General features: G+C 50.5%; 2 protein-coding genes across 4 annotated transcripts; one reads left to right on the top strand and one right to left on the bottom strand.

Annotated features, from left to right (window-relative positions):
• Positions 1-18: 18 nt before the first annotated feature.
• On the top strand, positions 19-5,702 carry Znf319 (zinc finger protein 319). Of its 3 annotated transcripts, none has more exons than XM_051201947.1 (2): positions 19-33; positions 1,971-5,702. In XM_051201947.1, exon 2 carries the CDS (start codon positions 2,226-2,228, stop codon positions 3,969-3,971), a length of 1,746 nt encoding a protein of 581 aa, XP_051057904.1. In that variant the 5' UTR covers positions 19-33; positions 1,971-2,225; the 3' UTR covers positions 3,972-5,702. The 3 variants fall into 3 exon arrangements, with proteins under 3 accessions (XP_051057904.1, XP_051057903.1, XP_051057905.1); XM_051201946.1 differs by lacking the exon at positions 19-33 and adding an exon at positions 357-697; XM_051201948.1 differs by lacking the exon at positions 19-33 and adding an exon at positions 802-918.
• A 4,627-nt stretch (positions 5,703-10,329) lies between these two features.
• Positions 10,330-18,452, bottom strand: Tepp (testis, prostate and placenta expressed). The gene is made up of 7 exons (XM_051201953.1): positions 18,230-18,452; positions 12,420-12,481; positions 11,997-12,171; positions 11,642-11,703; positions 11,471-11,535; positions 11,266-11,298; positions 10,330-10,498 (listed from the first exon to the last, which is right to left on the bottom strand). The coding sequence occupies exons 1-7, from the start codon at positions 18,450-18,452 to the stop codon at positions 10,468-10,470; spliced, it is 651 nt and encodes a 216-aa protein (XP_051057910.1). The 3' UTR covers positions 10,330-10,467.
• Positions 18,453-18,968: the final 516 nt, after the last annotated feature.

Raw genomic sequence — 18,968 nt, forward strand, 5'->3', positions numbered from 1 at the left:
GGACTACCGCAAACTGCGCCCGGCGGCTACGCGGTAAGTGCTGCAGGCGGTCTTGGGGAGCGCTCGGTCGCCCTAGTGCTCCGGTGCGGGTCCGCCTGTCAGACCTGCACAAAGTCAGAGCCCCAGGGTCCCTCCTGAGAGCGAGCTGAGCGGCACGTCAGCTGCAGAAGACCGGAGCGTCGGGTGGGACGGACTGTGGCCAGCAGGGGCAGGGCTGGGGCTGGCTGGACCCGGCTGTGTAGGCTTCGGTGAGCGGATCCCGAGGCTCCTGCTCCGCCCCTTGTACCCGCAGGCTCGGGCCGGCCGGGCCGCGGGTCCCCGGCAGGGGGCGGCCTCGCACCGTTCCTGGGGCTCCTCCGCAGCCGCCGCCCGGGCCGCGGCACCTCCCCCGGCCCCGCCTCCCCGGCCTCGCGCCGCCCGCCAGTCCGCCGGTCTCTGCAGGACCGTAGGTCTGTCTGCTCCCTCTTCCGTCCGCTGCCCGGGTCCCGCTAGCCCGAGTGCGCGAGTCGATTCGTCGGTTCCGGCCGCCACAAACCAGTCTCCCGCCCCCGGGCCGCCCGCTTTTGCTACGCGAGGCCGCGGATTGGCAGGGCGCGTAGGCCGCGGCGCGGCGGATGGAGCCGGAATAAAGAGGCAGCCGAGAAAGCAGCTGGTCTCTGCTCGCCCCGCGCCTGTCCCCACGGGCGGCCTGGAGCAGGTGAGCGGCAGGGCACCCGGGGCTGCATCTGGGGGCTACTCCAGTGCCCACCGCACCTCGGGAGATCCCCCTGAGCTCTGGGGCGGCCCAGGCCAGGCCTGGAAGCACGGTTTGAGGCTCTGGGGCCTTCTTCGGTCTGAGCCACCCTTTCTTGGGTCCCAGCGGCTGGGCCATCCAGAGCAAGAGCTGACAGGAGGCAGCCCAGCTGGGCCTGATGGGAGGTGACCAGCTTTCATTCAGTTACCCGGAGAGGAAGGGCTGGGGTGGGGCGCAAGTAGGGGATTCTCCTTGCCTTTCATCCCCTCCCCATTTCTCTACTGCCCTATGCGGGAGTGATCTGAGTGTGTTCCTGGCTTCACCTTCCTGGAGAAGGGTCAGGGTAGACAGTGGGGTTGCTCTGGGAGGTGGGGAGTAGGGGTGGCCGCTAGGGCTGACAGCCATTCATACCAGGAAAACACACACACACACACACACACACACACACACTCACTCACTCACTCACTCACTCACTCTCTCTCTCTTGGATTAGACCAGGCACGAGTTCAGAGCAATCCACCTCTCTTCTCTACCTGTGAGATGCTTTATCCTCTATAACTCAGGCGAACAGTACACTTTATTACATTGTGTTCCTTAGAGAGATGACTAGAGTACAGAAGTTCATATTGGAGGATTTCCACTCTGGGTGGGTCTATGAACCTGTCATTTAACCCTCCTTGTCAGGGGTTCAGGTCTCTGCAAGGCCACTCATTCTGTTATAGCTAGAGTTGCATGTGCCCTGGGAAAGCCTTCAAATGCAGGTGAAGAGGAGCATGGACCAGTTCCTTGAAGGAGAGGATTTGTAGGTGGTCCTTAATACTGCTGCCTTAATATTGGCTTCTAGAGTCCATTTGCCTTAGGACTGGTGCCGTGGGGATGTGGCTTTATTTTGCTAGGAGGCTTCTCTGGTCTCTAAGCAGTGGTGTCCTCATGTTAATGTGAGAGGGGCTGGAAGGCCTTAGGGACAGGTCACCCCAGACCCTGTGAGACATCTGACTGGAAACTGGAGGGGATTTGTGGAGGCTTATGTGCCCTGCCCCCTTCCCCTTTGCAAGGAGGAGTGGAGCTGCCACCAGATTTCTTTGATAACATGTGAAGGGAGCAGGTTTCCAGCCCTGAGCATCTCCCTCCCCTAAGGTAGCTTCTGTCTGTGCAGTGAGTGTGGGCAGCACAGGAAAAGATAAGGGAAGGGCCACTTGTTCCTGTCTCAAGTTCACTGTGTCTCTCTTCCCTACAGAACCGATTACTGGGGAAGGCAGAGCCTTCTTGGCATTGCTGGGACCCTGTCTCGAAGAGCCCCCTGCCCTGTAAACACTGACTTGTAGGCTATCTTCTTGGCTAATGACAAGGGCTATCTGACCAGTCCTCCTCTGTGCCTTGTGTGAGGTTCGTGCCTGTCCCTGAGACCGGTAACTTCTCTCTCAGGGTTGGGTTCACCTTAAGCGGGAAACTGAAGCCATTACTGTCCAAACCCAGTTTCATCTTCCCAAGCATGTCGGAAAGCTGGCAGCAGCCACCACAGACGCAGCCACAGCAGCCACAGCCACCACAGCCTCAGCACCATGCAGAGCCACCACCAGCCCTGGCTGAACACACACTGCCCCCAGGCACTGCTGAGAACCCGCTAGGCTGTGCTGTGTACGGCATACTTCTGCAACCTGATCCTGGCCTGCAGCCCCCACAGCATGCACCCCTGCAAGCAGGGGAGCCAGGCCCCAAATGTGGTGTGTGTGGCCATGACCTGGCACACCTCTCCAGCCCGCACGAGCATCAGTGTCTGGCAGGCCATGACCGCTCATTTCAGTGCACACAGTGTCTGAAGATATTCCATCAGGCCACCGACCTGCTGGAACACCAGTGTGTGCAGGCGGAACAGAAGCCTTTTGTCTGCGGTGTCTGCAAAATGGGCTTCTCACTGCTCACCTCGCTGGCCCAACACCACAGCTCCCACACTGGCATGGTCAAGTGCTCTATCTGTGATAAGACCTACAAGCCAGCTGAGGCTGCTGAACCAGCCACCACTACTGCCCCATCACTGCCCCCAGCACCTCCATCCACTAATGTTGCCCCTGCCGAACAACCCGAAAAGCCCTATAGCTGCACCATCTGCCAGAAACCCTTCAAGCACCTGTCTGAGCTCTCCCGGCACGAGCGGATCCACACGGGAGAGAAGCCGTACAAGTGCACACTGTGTGACAAGAGCTTCAGTCAGTCCTCCCACTTGGTGCACCACAAGCGCACACACAGCTCCGAGCGGCCCTACAAGTGCGCTGTCTGTGAGAAGACCTTCAAGCACCGCTCCCACCTGGTGCGCCACATGTATGCGCATTCAGGCGAGCACCACCTGTTCCGCTGCAACGTGTGTGAGCTACACTTCAAAGAGTCCTCGGAGTTGTTGCAACACCCTTGTACCCCGAGCGGTGAGCGGCCTTTTCGCTGCAGCGAGTGCCAGAAGGCCTTCAAGAGGCCATCAGACCTGCGGCAGCATGAGCGCACTCACAGTGCAGAGCGGCCCTTCAAGTGTGACCTGTGCCCCATGGGCTTCAAGCAGCAGTATGCCCTGATGCGTCACCGACGCACACACAAGACGGAGGAACCTTTCAAGTGTGGCCTGTGTGAGAAGGGCTTCGGGCAGCCCAGCCACCTGCTCTACCACCAGCATGTGCACACCCTGGAGACTCTCTTCAAGTGCCCTGTGTGCCAGAAGGGCTTCGACCAATCTGCTGAGCTGCTGCGGCACAAGTGCCTGCCAAGCACCACAGAGCGACCCTTCAAATGCCCAGTGTGCAACAAGGCCTACAAGCGGGCGTCTGCCCTGCAGAAGCACCAGCTGTCGCATTGCGCTGCTGCGGAGAAGCCTCTGCGCTGCACCCTGTGTGAGCGCCGCTTTTTCTCCTCCTCAGAGTTCGTGCAGCACCGCTGCGACCCGGCCCGGGAAAAACCACTCAAGTGCCCGGACTGTGAGAAGCGCTTCAAGTACGCTTCAGACCTGCAGCGTCACCGGCGGGTGCACACAGGGGAGAAGCCCTACAAGTGCCCCAACTGTGATAAAGCCTTCAAGCAGCGCGAGCATCTCAACAAGCACCAGGGCGTGCACGCCCGTGAGCAGCAGTTCAAATGTGTGTGGTGTGGCGAACGCTTCCTGGATGTGGCACTGCTCCAGGAGCACAGTGCCCAGCACAGCGCTGCTGCTGCAGCTGCAGAGGGCGCCTACCAGGTGGCAGCCTGCCTGCCCTAAGGCCCTGGGGCCACCACCTGTCCTGTCTACTCTCGCCTGCTTGCAGCTGGATGGCAGCAAGCCTGTCAAACAGCTCCTTCCTCAGGAGTGAGGACCAAAGGGTTCTGGGCAGGTAGAGGGTGTGCATGTTCAGTACTCCTAACACCGGCCAGGCCATCGGAGTAGCCAAACTGCTGTGGCCAGACCAGATTCCACTAACCTCTTCCCTATGACAGGACTTGCTTTCTCAGAGCCTGCTGCCCCCCTTATCTATAGAGAACTTGAATCCCACCTGTAGTGAGGTGCCTCTCTGCCCCAGGTATGAGGGATGCCAATCCAACCTTCCCAAATTGTTCAGCCTAGTTAGAATCCCAGGTGGCTTGGGAAGAAGGAAGTAGGGTTTCTCCTCAAATTGCTTTTTTTTTTTTTTTGGTGAGGTAGGTGGGGAGTCCAGCTTTGTTGCGGTTCTGGAGACTTAAGATTATAGACCATGAGCTACAGTCCTCTGTCTGCCTAACTAGGATGAATGTGCCCCCAACCCTAAGTTTCTGATAGTTGAGCTATGTAGGATAGGAGTATTTGGGCAGAGAGCGTTTGGAGACTAGGGGCCCAGTTAGAGTGGGGGAAGCAGAAACATTTCATGACACACTCAGGTTAGCCAATACTGTCCACAGGGAAACAAACAGCCTGCATGCTGAGGGCAATCCTGAGTCTGTGGAAGCCCCCTTCTTCCTGTGAGTAGTTCTAAGCTTCAGGGGATGTGCCCTTAGCAGAGCTGCTGTTGTAGAAGGGGAAGCTGTTAGTCCTCCTTACCCCCTGCCTCAGCCCTGAGATGGGCAGGAAGGAGGGCCAAGGCCATGATTTCCCCAGCAGTTATTAACAGGTCCCTTCTTCCTAAGTTGTGCAAACCAAAGTGTCTGGGGCTCAGAGTCATAGCTTCAGTTTGTCCCCAGCCCTGCCTGAGGGCCAGATGGAGTTCTGGGTACCCAAGGTGAGGAATGGCTTCTCACCCCACAGAGCACTTCTAGCCCATGGACACCATGAGCCATCAGTCTTGCTGTGAGCTTGGGCCCTGAGGATCTTTTCTGTTGCCAAAACAACCTGCTTTCCTTGGAGTCCTTAGTGCCCTGAGGTCTTTGGCTACTGTGGCAAACGTGGGGACACAAGGATAAAGGAGCCTAGTAGGCAGCATTCTTAGGTACACGGTCAGCCCCACCACTAGAATGCCAGAGCCACCCCAAGAGCCTGGAGGACCTTTGTTATCAAAGTTATCATTCTGAACCCAGCCCGTGCCCTCCTCAGCCCCACCCCCATCCATGAGTCTTGAAAGAAGACTGACCAGCACCCAAGCCAAGGGCCAGGCGGGTAGGAGGATACCACCTCACCTGCCGTCTCTAAGTCCAGGTGGCCACATGCCTCTGCTCTGTCTGCCCAGGTTCTTTCCTGTGACCACAGAGACAGGGTAGCACTCCTTGGGCTGACTCTCAGTCACAAAGCCTCAAAAGACTGGAACTCAGGCTTACAATAGTCCAGTCCTACCTGCTAAGTTTTCATTTTGCATTCTAAAAGCAGTTTGTTATACTATTCATAACATTGTATAGCTTAATTTCATGTCACTTTGGATCATATATAAATATGAGTTTGGAATTTTTAAAAGAATGACTCCATTTTAGGCAGCCACTGTTGATGTTACTATACAGTGAGTTTGATGTGTGCTCTAGAAGTAAAGCCATTGACTGGTGCAGCCTACAACTCTTCCACTTGTTCTTTCCAGAGGGAATGATGGGAGGGGCAGAGGCTGAGAGGTCGGGGCTAGACTTGAACCCTGAGCTCTGGGGCTTCTGGCTGTGTCATCTTGTACTGGTCACTTCTCTGGGACACAGTTGCCTCATCTATCAAAAACCAAGAAAAGAGATTGGGAGGTTGACTTGGCTCACTGTTGTGAGGATTGCATGGAGTCATTGCTGAGACTCTGAGGTGAAGGTATAGACAAGCTGACAGGTACCACCCCCACCCCCATCCTTGACTTGAAGGTTTAACCATAGTCCTTGAGGAGGGAGCTGGACCACAGAGACCAGCAAAAGGCCAGAAAATGTGTTCAGGTGCTCCCTGGACAATGGTGGACCCGACCAGCCCAACTAGCTTACAGTGATCCATTGGTAGAACAAGCCCAGTACCTTTACCTCAGTCCTTCCACACATTCCTCCTGTACTTTGGCTTTGTCCACAGCAGTCTGCAACTCACATGCTTTCCATCTCTCAAAGGCTAGAGTTGGGCTGGAGAGAGGGAGAAATAGCCCTTAACCTGGCATCTGACAGCCAAAGGCACCCTGTTCCAGGTATAGGAAGAAAGCTCAATGGACATGGAGCTGTCCATACTACAAGTGTTCCTAAGACCCAGACCCCATGCTTCTTCCATGCCCCGTGTGGCCCTGAGAAGCCTGGAGGTTCCTTCCTATAGACTTCTGCCAATCAGCAGCTAACAGCAAGGGGTCTTTGTGTCTGTGCCAGGCTCAAGGCCAAGCTTATTTTCTAGTGTGGCTTGGATGAAACTGCTTAGTGGGCAGGATAGGCCTGAACATTCCTTTGTCCAGACCATGTAGAGGCCTAGGGATTGTTCAAGCCACAGTGGTAAGTGGCCTGGAGTTCCACCTGCACACAGGTGGGAAGACAGGCAGTGTGGCCAGGAGACCAAGGCAACAGCTGGTGTTCAACTCTATGGACAGATCCAAACTACTGTTGTCCACCTTCCCATGCAGGCGGAGACAGATCCTTAAAGGGCCTGCTCTCCCTCCAGAGCAGACTGCCATCCCATCCTGGACCACTCACCCTGTGGCAATCCACCCACAGCCTCCCAGCCAGACTCTGGTTGTTAGGTCTGCATCCCATCCTAAAGCAAGTGTTTTGTTCCTGAGAGGTCACACCCCCAGGAAGAACCTCGGCTGCCATCAGTCTAATCTTCAGAGGTTTCTGTAATATCTTGTATCAGTCTGGTGGAGGAATAGGGTTATGGGGTCTCCCTCTTTATGTGCTGACCCCACCCTGGCTCAGCATTCCTGTCTTTTTCCTCATAACTGAACACCTGCTGTTTGTCAGGCACAAAGCAAGAACATGGGGGGTGGGAATGAGTTTAAAGGCTTTCATGAATCAAGGAGTAGGGACTGAGGGAGAAGACCCACTTAGTGCAGTACCTGCTGCTCAAGCATGAAGACCTGAGCAGGATACCCAATACCTATGTGGTTGTAACCCTAGGTTGGGAACACAGGTGGGGGAATGACAGGACATACGGACAATCCTGGAGCTCCTACCAGTCCATGTAGCCATTTGGTGAATACTGGTTTCGGTGAGAGACCCTATCTCAAAAAATGTGGTGGGGAGTGATTGGAGACACGGATGTTGACCTCTAGTCTCCACATGCATGTATACCCACAGGCAAACACAAAGTGAAAGTGGCCATTGACATCTGGAACTGTAATCTTCACCACTCCCCATCTCAGCTTGAGCCTTATTTCTGAGCCTGCTCTTCTGCCGCCCTAGACTCTGGGCTATGATGCATGTTCCCCATGTTGCTCCATAATAAACACTACTGTCACTTTATAGTAGGAATTTCATTCAGTCCACATTTGCTTACATTGGTTCTGGTGGCCCCAGGCCCCTTCCTGAACCTTCTAATGGGGGTAAAAGGAACTGGCAACTAAGCCTACTGGCCAGACATGTGAGTCCCCTGAAACAGCCAAGGTCCTGTGCCTGTGGTCTTTGGGAAGAATGGGAGAAGGGAGCATGCGAAGCTTTTTGAGATTGAGTAAGAAGGGGTAGGGAAAGCATTTTTGTTGGAAGGGTGGCTTTGAACAAAGTCTGGGAGACAAGATCCTTAGGGTAGGACAGAGCAGCAAGGAAGCATGATGGGAGTCTGTGGTAAAGGCCAGGGAACTGAACTGTATTCAGGTCCCGAAGACCTAGAGCTGAGGTCATGCTGGCTGCACTATCCCCAAGGTTACAGCTGCAGTAAAGATTTCTGATGGGATCTGTTTAAAGAGCCATGAACCCCTGAAGGTACAGAGGTAGTGGCCACCACCATGTCTATTTCCCAGGCTAGTCTCAAAGTTCTGGGCTGTTTGTCATGCCTCAGCCTCCAGATCATCTGGGACTATATGTATATGCCACCAATTGTGGCTTCTTGGTTTTCTAATGGGACATCCCTTTCAAGGTCCAGTCTTTGGTCCCCAGTTCCAGGGAGACCCTCTGCTTTCTTCCCACTCTTAACTTGTTCCTCAGAGCAGGAAAGAAGTAAAATGCAGTGGTCACAATCTCACTGCCTTGTCCAGCTTTGCTGGTTACTGGCTATGGAATCTTAGACCAATCACAACTTCCTCAAGCCCATTTATTTAGATTCATGTGAGTGTGTGTTTCGCCTGTGTGTGCATATATGTATACGCACCACCTGTGTCCCTGGTGCCCCTGGAGGTCAGAAGAGGGGGCTGTATCTCCAGGAATTAGAGGTGTGGTTTTGAGCCTCTGTATGGGTGCTGAGAACTGAACCTGGGTTCTCTAGAACAGCAGCCAGCACTCAACCTCTGAGCCATCTCTTCAGCCCCAAGTCCATTTACTTAACCAGCTAAAATGGATTGAAAACAATTTACCTCATGGGGCCTGTGCAGCACTTAAAAACTTAATTAAAAAAAAAAAGCCTGTGTACTCAATTGTTTTTGATTATGCTTTCTACTCTTTTTATTCTTAGACACGGTTTCTATTGTATTTATGAAGTTGGTTTTTAAATGTACAGCCAGTGGACAAAGAACCTTAATTACTGTTGTGGGTTGGCACTTGTGGCATCTTGGACTAGAGGAATGTGGTTTGGGATTTAAAGTGGCTTGACCTGCCTACCTGTTTTTCTCATTGAACTTAAAACACTAATAAAGGAGGAGTGGCTGCTTGTCTGTGTCACCTGAGCATTCACTTGAACTCTGGCCCAGGCAAAGGCCTCCAAGCTGGGCCACATTATGTGGTGAACTTTCTTAGTCATAGTGGGTCAAGGAAGCAGCCCCCCCCAAAAAAATTAAATAAAAATCCTAGTCATTAGTTCCTTCCTACACCATCAGCATGTTCACTAGCATTCCTGTGACCGTTCTCACCCAAGGCATCCCTGCTGGGAACCTTGGGCAGGTCCATTTCTTCTTGGAGGAACACTTGGCACTCTGACACCCCAGGGAGTCTGCCACTGGCTTCCTAAAGCTGTCCACTGGATTGGCATGAAGGAGGCAAATCCTCCTCAGGTTCCTGCCCTGTAGTCAGCAGAGCAGTAAGTACTAGATGGTAATGTATTCTGGCCTGTGAGGCCATTTTCCTCTCAGTTCCTTCTTCCTAAGACATTAGCCTTGTGTGCAGCAGCTATGCAGAGGATTTAGGAATGGAGGGGAGTTAATGATAAGTTCCTAATCCCTATGGATGCCAACTTTGCTGAGGTTAAGATGGGAAAAGGGGGTCTACATTTGGAAGACAACGGCATGTGGACACACAACTTTGCACATGATTTCAGGTTTAGGGGTAGCTGAGGTACAGGGAAATTCCAGGAACAGAAATCCCATACAGAGTTCTTGAGCTTAGTGGCTATTTGTCTCAACAAGGACTTCTACCTGTAGTCTGACCTCTCTGGCCAGGTGAGGCATGGAGGGACTAACAGCGCCTGGCTGAGACACTCTTCACTGGGGGTTCCCTGAACCTAGGCCATCATGTCCACTATCACAGGAGGGGCTCAGGACTAGGGTGTATGTTGAGGGACAGACGAGGGTCAGTTCCACTGCTCAATAGTAGAGCAAATGGCCTTCTATTTAGGCAATAAATTTCTTAGTAGTGCCTTGAAGAGCCCAGAATGTTCTCACACACACATCATCCAGGTTCATATTTGGAACCTGCTGCTCCATAGGGAGTAGATGACACTAGCCTAACCTGCATACTTCCCTTCAGGGAAACTCTTGGTAACAGGAAACCCCAAAGCACCCCAGTATGGTAAGGATTCTGGAGAGGTGTCACAGAGCCCTCTCTCAGCCCCTCCTTCCCTCTCAGTGCTCAAACTCAGGTGGAGGTTGCAAATCCAGGCTCTTGGTGAGGGGTTGCAAATAAGGGGCAGGAGCAGGAGGGAAATGCAGATCCAGCCTGCCCTTGTGCCTCAACTCCAGCTAGATGATGCTTAGGCCCTGATATTCCACCCAAGGCCACAAAACATCCTTCACCAGCCCCTACACACCCTCTTCCCATTCCCTATGAGTGGCAAAGAGCAGACAAGGGTAATACACTATCAACTGTGTTCCTGACCCTTCCTGAGACCCCACACCCCCAGACACACACACACAGAAACACAGTCACACACACAGGCCTAGGGCTCCAAAAAAGCATTAGGTTTATTTCTTGAACTGAACTCTTGGGGAGATGAGTGGTGCCATCATATGCCCTCTGTCCTGCTAGGTGACCTGGGTGGGACAGTCCGGCCAGAGAGGGATCAGCCTTTTCACCCACACAGATTAATGCCAGGGAGTCAGATAGTTGATGCGACTGTGGAGAGAAGGTGAGATGAGGACTCCAGAGTCCCCTGAAGAAATAGTTTTTCTTCCCTAGCTCCACCCCCTCTCCAAAGCCCACCTTTCTACCCTCAGGGACCTTAAAACAATTTCCATCCAGGCTGTGTGCCCAGGAACCTTCAATGACTCCCTATTTCCTTTTGTATATTTTTGGTTATTTCCTTCATCTCTAATTTATCTCATACTATTTCCCAATGGCACCCCAATGTCAACTGCTTCTTGGGTTTTCAGTCACATAGAATCTATTCTAGCGTCACACAGTAACAAAACCCAAAGTTTTCCTGTGTGTGGGCTGGGGAAGGCAACTTTGAAGAATAGGAAAGGGCAACACTCTGGATGCTACCAGCTACAAAAGGTGAAGCGGAGTGTGTGCTGTAGGGAGAGACCCTACAGTATACGGTGGTGCCTGCGTGTATGTGTGGGTCACACCCCGGAGTCTGCTGCACAGGGCGTGGCTGGAGAGATGCCTCATAGTTTCTCAGCACTTCCACCTTGTGTCTGAGCCTTTAACCAAGGGTGACCCTGCTGGGGGCACTACGATGCAGCGGGAAGCAAATGGCAGCTCTTTCCTCCTCCTTTCTGCCAGGTCCCCTCCTTCCAGCCTCCTCTGGGCCAATCCTGGTGGGAAATGCAACCTTAGCCAGGGCCCACTAAGCTGAAGGTTGATGGCTAGCGGAGTATCCACCAACCCCCTTCCCAGGGGGTGTGGCCGGCCGCGGCCAAGGCGGGGCCTTTCTCTACCTGTAGTGGGAGCCAAAGCGTCGAAATGCGTTCCTGCAAAAAGAACCAAGAAGAACCCTGCTGAACTCGGCTCCAAAACTTGGAGGTGCCGGACGCCCGCTGACAGGCGTCGGTTCGGAAGGAATTCAGTGTCTGTCCTCAGCTACGATCCCCCTTCCCTGCTCGGGGATCGGGGTCCCGAAGGGGTCCCGGTGGTGTCACTTACAGTGAGTCGAAAGGCAGGGGCTTCTGTCCGTAGCGGTCCAGGCTGGGGTTCTGGTTGAGGCAGTACTGGGGCGGGCCACAGGGATGGGGACCTGTAAGCCCGCAGGACGCGGCCCCCAGCAGCTGCTTCCTCCCAACCACCCGGGCCCAGTCTGCGTGCATCTTTCCCTACCCGCCAGTTCTGGGTCACGTCAGGCTTCAAGTACCGCACGGCGTAGCCACTGAAACTCTCCACTGTGGAGAGAACCCACCTTGGGACCGAGATCCCAAGAAACCTGGCCGGCCCTCATCTAAGCCCCGCCCCACTCGAGCCCTGCTTGGCTCTCAGGCTCAGTCCCAGCCCCTGTGGCTTCCCTGACCTGGAGTGGCCTCAGCGGCTCCCCACCACCCCTTCGCGCACAACCTGGTGTCTGTTTCTGCGTTGCTGGCCCTTGGACACACGGCCTTCGTTCCTTGCTTTAGATGCACCACCGAACTGCGGGAGATCTCCCCATCTCAAGAGCACCCTTTGTGATTGGTAGACTGACCCCTCTTGTTGACACAAGGCAGTTTGAACTCCCCGGATCTGGACACGAATTTAGACCAGTCTTCGATGGCACGTGTGTAGCAGGGCCAGTCGACCCGGTTGATGCCTGGAGCAATGGGCACCATTTTTCCTTCGCGGTACTTGTGACAGAGCTTCCGGCCAGTAGCTGTGAAGTCCTAGGGAATGGTGGATCACAATGGCAGATACAAGATCCTGGGGGACTTCCTAGGCCTGAGCTGACATTAGACTCACTGGACTGAGGGTATGCAGGCAACCAGGGCCTGGATTGTGTGGGAGTGAGAGTCCCAGGTAGGTGTCTGGACATATATGCTCAGGCAGTAGTTTCTTGGACCAGAGGTGCCTGGGCCCGGGTACAGACTGGTGCTACTGAGCCCAACCAGGGCTGAGGACAAAGGACACTCACCAGGCATTGCAGGGGTTTGTTGGGGACTCCCAAGAGTGTGAAGTGGGCCTTGTTAAAGTCATCTGTTGAAAGATAAGAAAGGTGTCCCTTTCAGGAGCCCTTATAGGCCCACACTATGCTCTTTAAGAGAAAAAAGAAATGTTTTGCCAGGTATGGCAGGTATGACTTTACTCCCAGCTCTCAGGAGGCATAGACAGACAGATCTCTGTGAGTTCAAGGCCAGCCTGATCTATGTATCAAGTTCCAGCCAACCGGGGCTACACAGTGAGATTCTGTCTCAAAGAAAAAAGAAGTTAATTTTTAAATATTTAAGATATCGATAACTTTTACAATAAAAGTCAATAGAGATCAATATGAAAACTTAGAAGTATTAGAAGAAAATGTGGACAAATTCCTCTACAAACCCGGGAGAGAAGGACTTAATTCCCTTAAAAAGCCAAAAGCTGAGAGAAAAGACCAATAACTTTGATCACACAAAAAGAAACACCAACACAGCGTGAAAGACTAGTGGGTAAAGGCACTTGTGTGCTGGCCCCATGACCTGCTATCCACATGATGGAAGGAGAGAAATGAGTCCTAAGAGTTGTTCTCTGACCTCCGAGAATGAACTGGGGCCTGTCAGTACACTCATGCATGCACATGTGTTAAAAGATAAGATACAAAAATAAACACAAAAGGAATAGAAGACAAAGGGAAAATATCTATACTAATTTTTACAGAAGGAGACAATGTGCTTAATGTTGGAGGGGTTCCTAGAAATCAAGACAAAGACAAAACAAAAAACAGGAAGGAAACCTGGACTAATGACATGTTTAAATAGTTCATGTAAGTATTCAGGCATCTGTACTGGCCTGTCCTGGGGGTTCTGACAGGATACATCCTCAGCTGCTGCCAGTAAGAACACCACCTATGCATATTCACTATGTTCCCTTTTAAAAGGGCCTTGCCCACCTCCCATTCCCCCTCTCTCTTTCTTCTTACTTTCTGTCCCTCTCTCTGTCTGTCCTGTCCCCTACACCCCTCTTTTTTCTCTCTTCATCTGCTCCTGTCCCCAGAGACCATAGTCTCCTCCAACCCCTTTCCCCTTTTTATGATCCTTTTCCCTTAATAAAAAACCCCTCCACTTGAACTCTGTGGCACGGTGTCTTTCTCTGTCAAGCTGCTTTTTAAAAATTACAACAGTTCATCCATAACTACTAGAAATACATTTGGCCTCATACTCACTAAACATATAAAAAGATACCATTTCATTTACAAGATGAAAGCACATTTAAGCTATATTAAGATACTATTTTCCTCCACCTATTAGGCCAGACTGGGAACAATGCAAAGCTTAGTACAGCTTTAAGAAATAGGCCCCTCATTATTCATTACCAGAGGATATGTAAATTGACTAGAGCCTACAGCAAGCAGTCCAGTAAACATTACTTAAAATTATGAATGTACACATGTCCTTTGGTCCCACAGTCTAGTGATGCACAAATGATGTCAGAAGGTGACCCATTTTCACATTTGTAACAGCAAGAGATTACAAGTGTCAGTCATTAAACCAAATAAACCCAACCATGCCTGCACTAGGGAGCTGATGAGAATAATTTGAGAGTGGGGTGTGGTGGCACATTCCTGTAATTTTAGCACTTGAAGCTGAGGAAGGAGGATTGTGAGTTTGAGATCAGTATGAGCCATATATAGAGTGAGACTTGATCTCAAAAATCTAAGGGTTGAGGTATAGCTCAATGGTAGAGAACTTGCCTAGTATGTGTAAGACCCTGTCTTCAATCTCCAGAACAACAAAAAGTATTTATTTGAGTCCATGTAAGTTTAACATTTTTAAATCTCAAGACTATTGGAGACCAAGAAGAGTTACACTCAGGTTACCATCTTAGCCAAATTACCAAAGTTAGCAGCATGAACAATAAAGAATTCAATGTCCCTTCTTACAGTATCAGGTCACCACTGAAATGTGGATAATCAAGTCTATAGGTCCTGCTTTCATTTAACAAGGTAAAGAATACCCTGGAAACAATTGCTGAAATTCACCATGGAGGACTGTCTATGATACTGCTGTTTTGACTCCTTTAAAAAGTCAGTAGGTGGGGGTAGGGGTGGGGCTGGAGAGATGGCTCCAAGTTTTAGAGCACTGGCTGCTCTTCCAGAGGTCCTGAGTTCAATTCCCAGAAACCACATGGTGGCTCACAGCCATCTATAATATGTTCCTGTGTCCTCTTCAAGCATGCAGTGCAGCCATGCATTTAGGTGGAACACTGTATACAGAATAAATAAATCTTAAAAAAAAAAAAAGTCAGTAGTAGCCAGGCAGTGGCAGCACATGTCTTTAATCCCAGAACTCTGGGGGCTAAGGCAGGTGGATCTTAGTGGGTTGGAGGCCAGTCTGGTCTGCAGAGTGAGTTCCAGGACATCCAGGCTACATAGAGAAACCATGATTTGAAAAACAAAACAACAAAAAGGTTGAAAGTCAATAGCACATCCTTCTCCTGGTTGGGTAGACAGGTGAAACTAGAAAAGAGCATCTTGAGTGAGGAACCAAGACCCAGAAAGATAAAGGTCACATTTTCTAGCTTGAAGTCTTTGGGTGTGAGAATATAACCTGGAGTAACGGCAGAAAGCAGGAAAATAAAAAGCGACCACAGGGAGGCAATGGAGAGGGAACAGTGGAGTACAAGTGATGTGAAGGAGGAGGTGGGAAAAGCAGAGGGACAGAGGAAGGAAGATGCATACACAAAGAGGAGGGAAGGGATAAAATAAGAATAATGATATGACACTATTATTTAACTACACAAAATACCTATAGTACGTGTAAGTCTTTGTATAAATACACATACATAGTTTAAATGAAAATTTTCATCTGGGTTGACAATGCCTCCCCCAACTCCAAGTGCCATAGACCATCTTAAAAAAAGAAAACAAACAACAAAAACAAACAACAGGCATGAGAAACGCTCTTCTGAATTCTTGGTCAAGAGACTCCCAAAACATAGGCTATTGGTGTTACTCTTGATTGCCTCCCAGACATGGACATGGCTAAAGACACTATGCACTTTAACACAGGACCAAGAGGACCTGAGCTGGATCTGCCCCCAAAGCCTCCTCCCTGAGGACTATCTTTCATGGTCCCTTCTGTAAAGCTTCCAAAGGAGGAAAACAACCAACAGTCCCTCTCAACTATGATGCCTATGAACCACAATGACCAGCAAGCACAACATGAAAACTCTCAGAGTGTAATAGTAGCATGCATGCTTTGGCAGTAACCAACAGCTCCCTAGTGGGGTTTAAGACCTACTCAACAAGAGGGAAGTTATTGCCTGATTGGAAACCTAACCAACTGTTTGGGGTTAGTGAAGTCATCGACTTTGGAGAGCCCACAAATGTCATGTTACCAAACTAGCATAATCCCTTATTACTTTCTAAGTATTTGTCCTTATATCCACAGATAATGTAATTTTCACCCTGTCATCAGGGAAACGTCTCTTTGTAGTAGATGGAGACCATTACGGAAAGCCATAATTGATCAAAATGGGGAGTTGTGGTCTTTAGTCCCAAATATACACTGATAATACAACTCTTGCACCCAAGGCTCAGGGATCATTGTGAAAGAGGGAGCAGAATGAGCCAGAGACACAGGAAGTTTGCTGTGAGATTGATCTCCTAGAAATGTCAGTGAAACTGCACCTATGAAATCTCGCCAAGATGGTTGCCTACATATGATCTGCACAAGGACGGCAGTAATAGATATCTAACATGGAAGTGGGGAAAATCACAAGGGCTTAACCATAGACAAAAACTACAGGCAACTGAGGAATGCTGAGAGTGGGAGAAATACTTTTCCCCAGGTAAGAGCACACCAGTTGGTTCTTCAATATCAAGGCCTGAAAATGTACGTATAAGTAACTGTATTTAGGAATATGTATGTAGTATGTATGTATGTATGTATGTATGCATGCATGCATATAACAACAATCAAAGAAAAAGAGACCATGATTTTGAGGGAGATCCAGGGGGAGCAAATGAGAGAATTTGGAAGGATAAAAGTGATGGGGGAATGTAGTGAGATAGTCCTTCTGTGGCACTGACCACGCCCATTTGGGGGTGGAGCGATGGGCGGAAGTGACCTGTGGAAGGAGGTCGGAGAGAGAGCCGGGAAAAGCTCTCTTGCTGGCATGACTCGGACAGGAGAGCATCGGGTTGGATTTCCTGGTGTTCATCTGTCTAGGTTGTAAGTTATTTCTCCCTGAATAAACATCTATTCGGCCTATTTGTTTATCCTGATCCTTATTTAACCGTGATAGGGGAAAATGATGTAATCTTACACAAATTACAGAACATTATAATAAAAAGCCAGTAGTAAAAGAAGAAATTGAAATGACGGAAAATCATTTTAGGCTAAGGCTCAAGACTCAACTGATGCATACTCCTCCATTCAATATTATTTCCATTTTAAGCTATAAAAGGCATACTTGGAGACTGGGGGGATTTTAAGGTGTGCTGGTTAAGAGATAGTGTGGAATTATTGTTAACTTTCCTAGATGTGATAATGGTTATCTCATCATGAAGGAGGCTGTTCTTGTCATTGGGAACTACTTGGCAAAGTTTTGTGTGTGTGTGTGTGTGTGTGTGTGTGTGTGTGTGTGTGAAGGTGAGAGAAAGAGGGAGAAGAGAGAGAAAGGAAAAGAGGAGGGTGAAGAAAGGAGGTACAGGAGAGAGAGAGCAGGGAGAAAGACAGATGGAGAAAGGGAAGAAAGCAAGAGACATGGCTGTGAATACAAACACGCTGAACCGGACCCTGGGATGGGCAGAGGGAAAGGATGCTCACGACACTACCCTTTCAGCTTTTTTCTATTTGAAAATCTTAAAAAGTCAAGGAGCAAAAAGACGGTGTTTCTGTATTAAGTGTGGTGGTGTGGGCCACCAATCCCTGATGATCTGGAGGTTGAACAGGGGAGGATCTCTTGAGTCCAGGAGTTCAAGGTCAGCCAGGACAACATAACAAGTCACCGTCTCAAGTGATGGCACAGGGGAGATAGCTCAGTTAGTAAGGTGCTTGTTGTGTAAGCGTGAGGACCCAAGATCTGGTCCCATCACCCACATAAAATGCTGAGTGTGGTGGTGCACACTTGTCATGCTAGTGTGGGGAGAAGACAGGAGGATCCCGGTGTTTGCTGGCCAGCCAGTCTAGCCTAGCCGATGAACTTCAGTCCACTAAGAGACTCTGTCTTTAAAACCATGGTGATCAGCAACTGAAGAACAACACCTGAGGTTATTCTCTGAACTCTGTGTGTGTGCATTCCTACACACGTGCCCACACATCGCTGAGCTCTCCTCTACCACATGACAGACCAGAAAGAAGAACAGGCATGGGGTATCTGGGACAGGAGGAGCAGAGTTTAAGGCCAGCCTGGGCTACATGTTGCAATGCAGTGGGGGAGGCACCTCCAGAATTGCAAGCCAAAGAAACCTTATGTTTGTTAAGACCCAAAGGAAATAAAAGAACACTGCCACCCACAAGAGCAGTGGCAGGGTCATCTGCTGATCAGTCATGCAGTACCAGCACCCTGCTCTTCATTTAGTTCATAGTGCCTCACATCGCCCTGGGAGGCAGGCTTTGTACTGGTCCCCATTTTTCTGCTCAGGATGTAGAGGCCAGGTCTCTTTCTGGAAGGAAGTACAGAGCTTGACTGGCCTCCATCATCCTTTCATCTGCCATTTTCCCTCCAAGATCTCCATCTTGGGAGCTATCCTTGCTCCAAAGGAAGACAGGAGATCCTGAGCTGCTGGTGATGACATGGGCTGACCTTTGGAGCAGTAGGTGGAAGATTGGGAGTGCTCATCCGAGAGGCAGCCCTTGATGGTGTCCATATCCATGCGCCGCAGGGTGGGCAAAATTGGGTGGTACAGCTGGTGCTTCACACCAGCCAGTGGGTTGCGCACACGCTCCAGGGGAAGTAGGATGGCTGGGGAAGCATACACGTGGGTGGAGCCATCGTCCCAGGGTACCAGGTCGATGATGCGGGCCATCACTGGGGAGCAGAGGGGTTGAATTAGATTCCCTTCCATATAGGCACATCTTTTTGGCCTATGCTGATGTAACTATTCGTCAAGCATTTATTGTCTTCTGTGTGCCCAGTGATCTTTCAGGAACTCCATTTGGGTAGCAGGGAGATCCAAACAGATACATATGTGTGCATGGTGTATGTACACACACAAAACACAGAGTATGTGTGGGTTTGAAAGGCCTGAAGTTGGGGCACTCTAGGAGCTAAGAGAGGTAAAACTTACATTTTGAACAAGAAAAGGCCACAGTAAAGCCATTCAGAATGTAGCTTAGAATGTTGTGTGTCTTGTGACATTAGGTAGCCAACTCTGGATTTGCCTTGGCTATATCTAGCATTTGCCCCAAATGCTACAGACAGATGAGACTATTATAAAGGGGGAAACATGACAGATCTGAGTTAGAAAAAGATGGATGGTTACCTAGTGCCTCTCTTTTAAGAAGCAGATATGCCTGGAACCCCCTTTTAGTCATTTACACTT

This window comes from Phodopus roborovskii, unplaced genomic scaffold (assembly GCF_943737965.1).
Source record: "Phodopus roborovskii unplaced genomic scaffold, PHOROB, whole genome shotgun sequence".
Taxonomy (NCBI): domain Eukaryota; kingdom Metazoa; phylum Chordata; class Mammalia; order Rodentia; family Cricetidae; genus Phodopus; species Phodopus roborovskii.

Bases quoted from the DNA above. Each gene is read 5' to 3' on its own strand.
- Znf319 (XM_051201947.1), top strand. From the start codon at position 2,226: ATGTCGGAAAGCTGGCAGCAGCCACCACAGACGCAGCCACAGCAGCCA.
- Tepp (XM_051201953.1), bottom strand. From the start codon at position 18,452: ATGGCCCGCATCATCGACCTGGTACCCTGGGACGATGGCTCCACCCAC. The intron at 11,704-11,996 runs GTCAGTCTACCA...TTCTCTCCACAG, and splicing joins GCCTTGTGTCAACAAGAGGG to TGGAGAGTTTCAGTGGCTAC. The intron at 11,299-11,470 runs GTAAGTGACACC...TTCTTTTTGCAG, and splicing joins CCCCTGCCTTTCGACTCACT to GAACGCATTTCGACGCTTTG.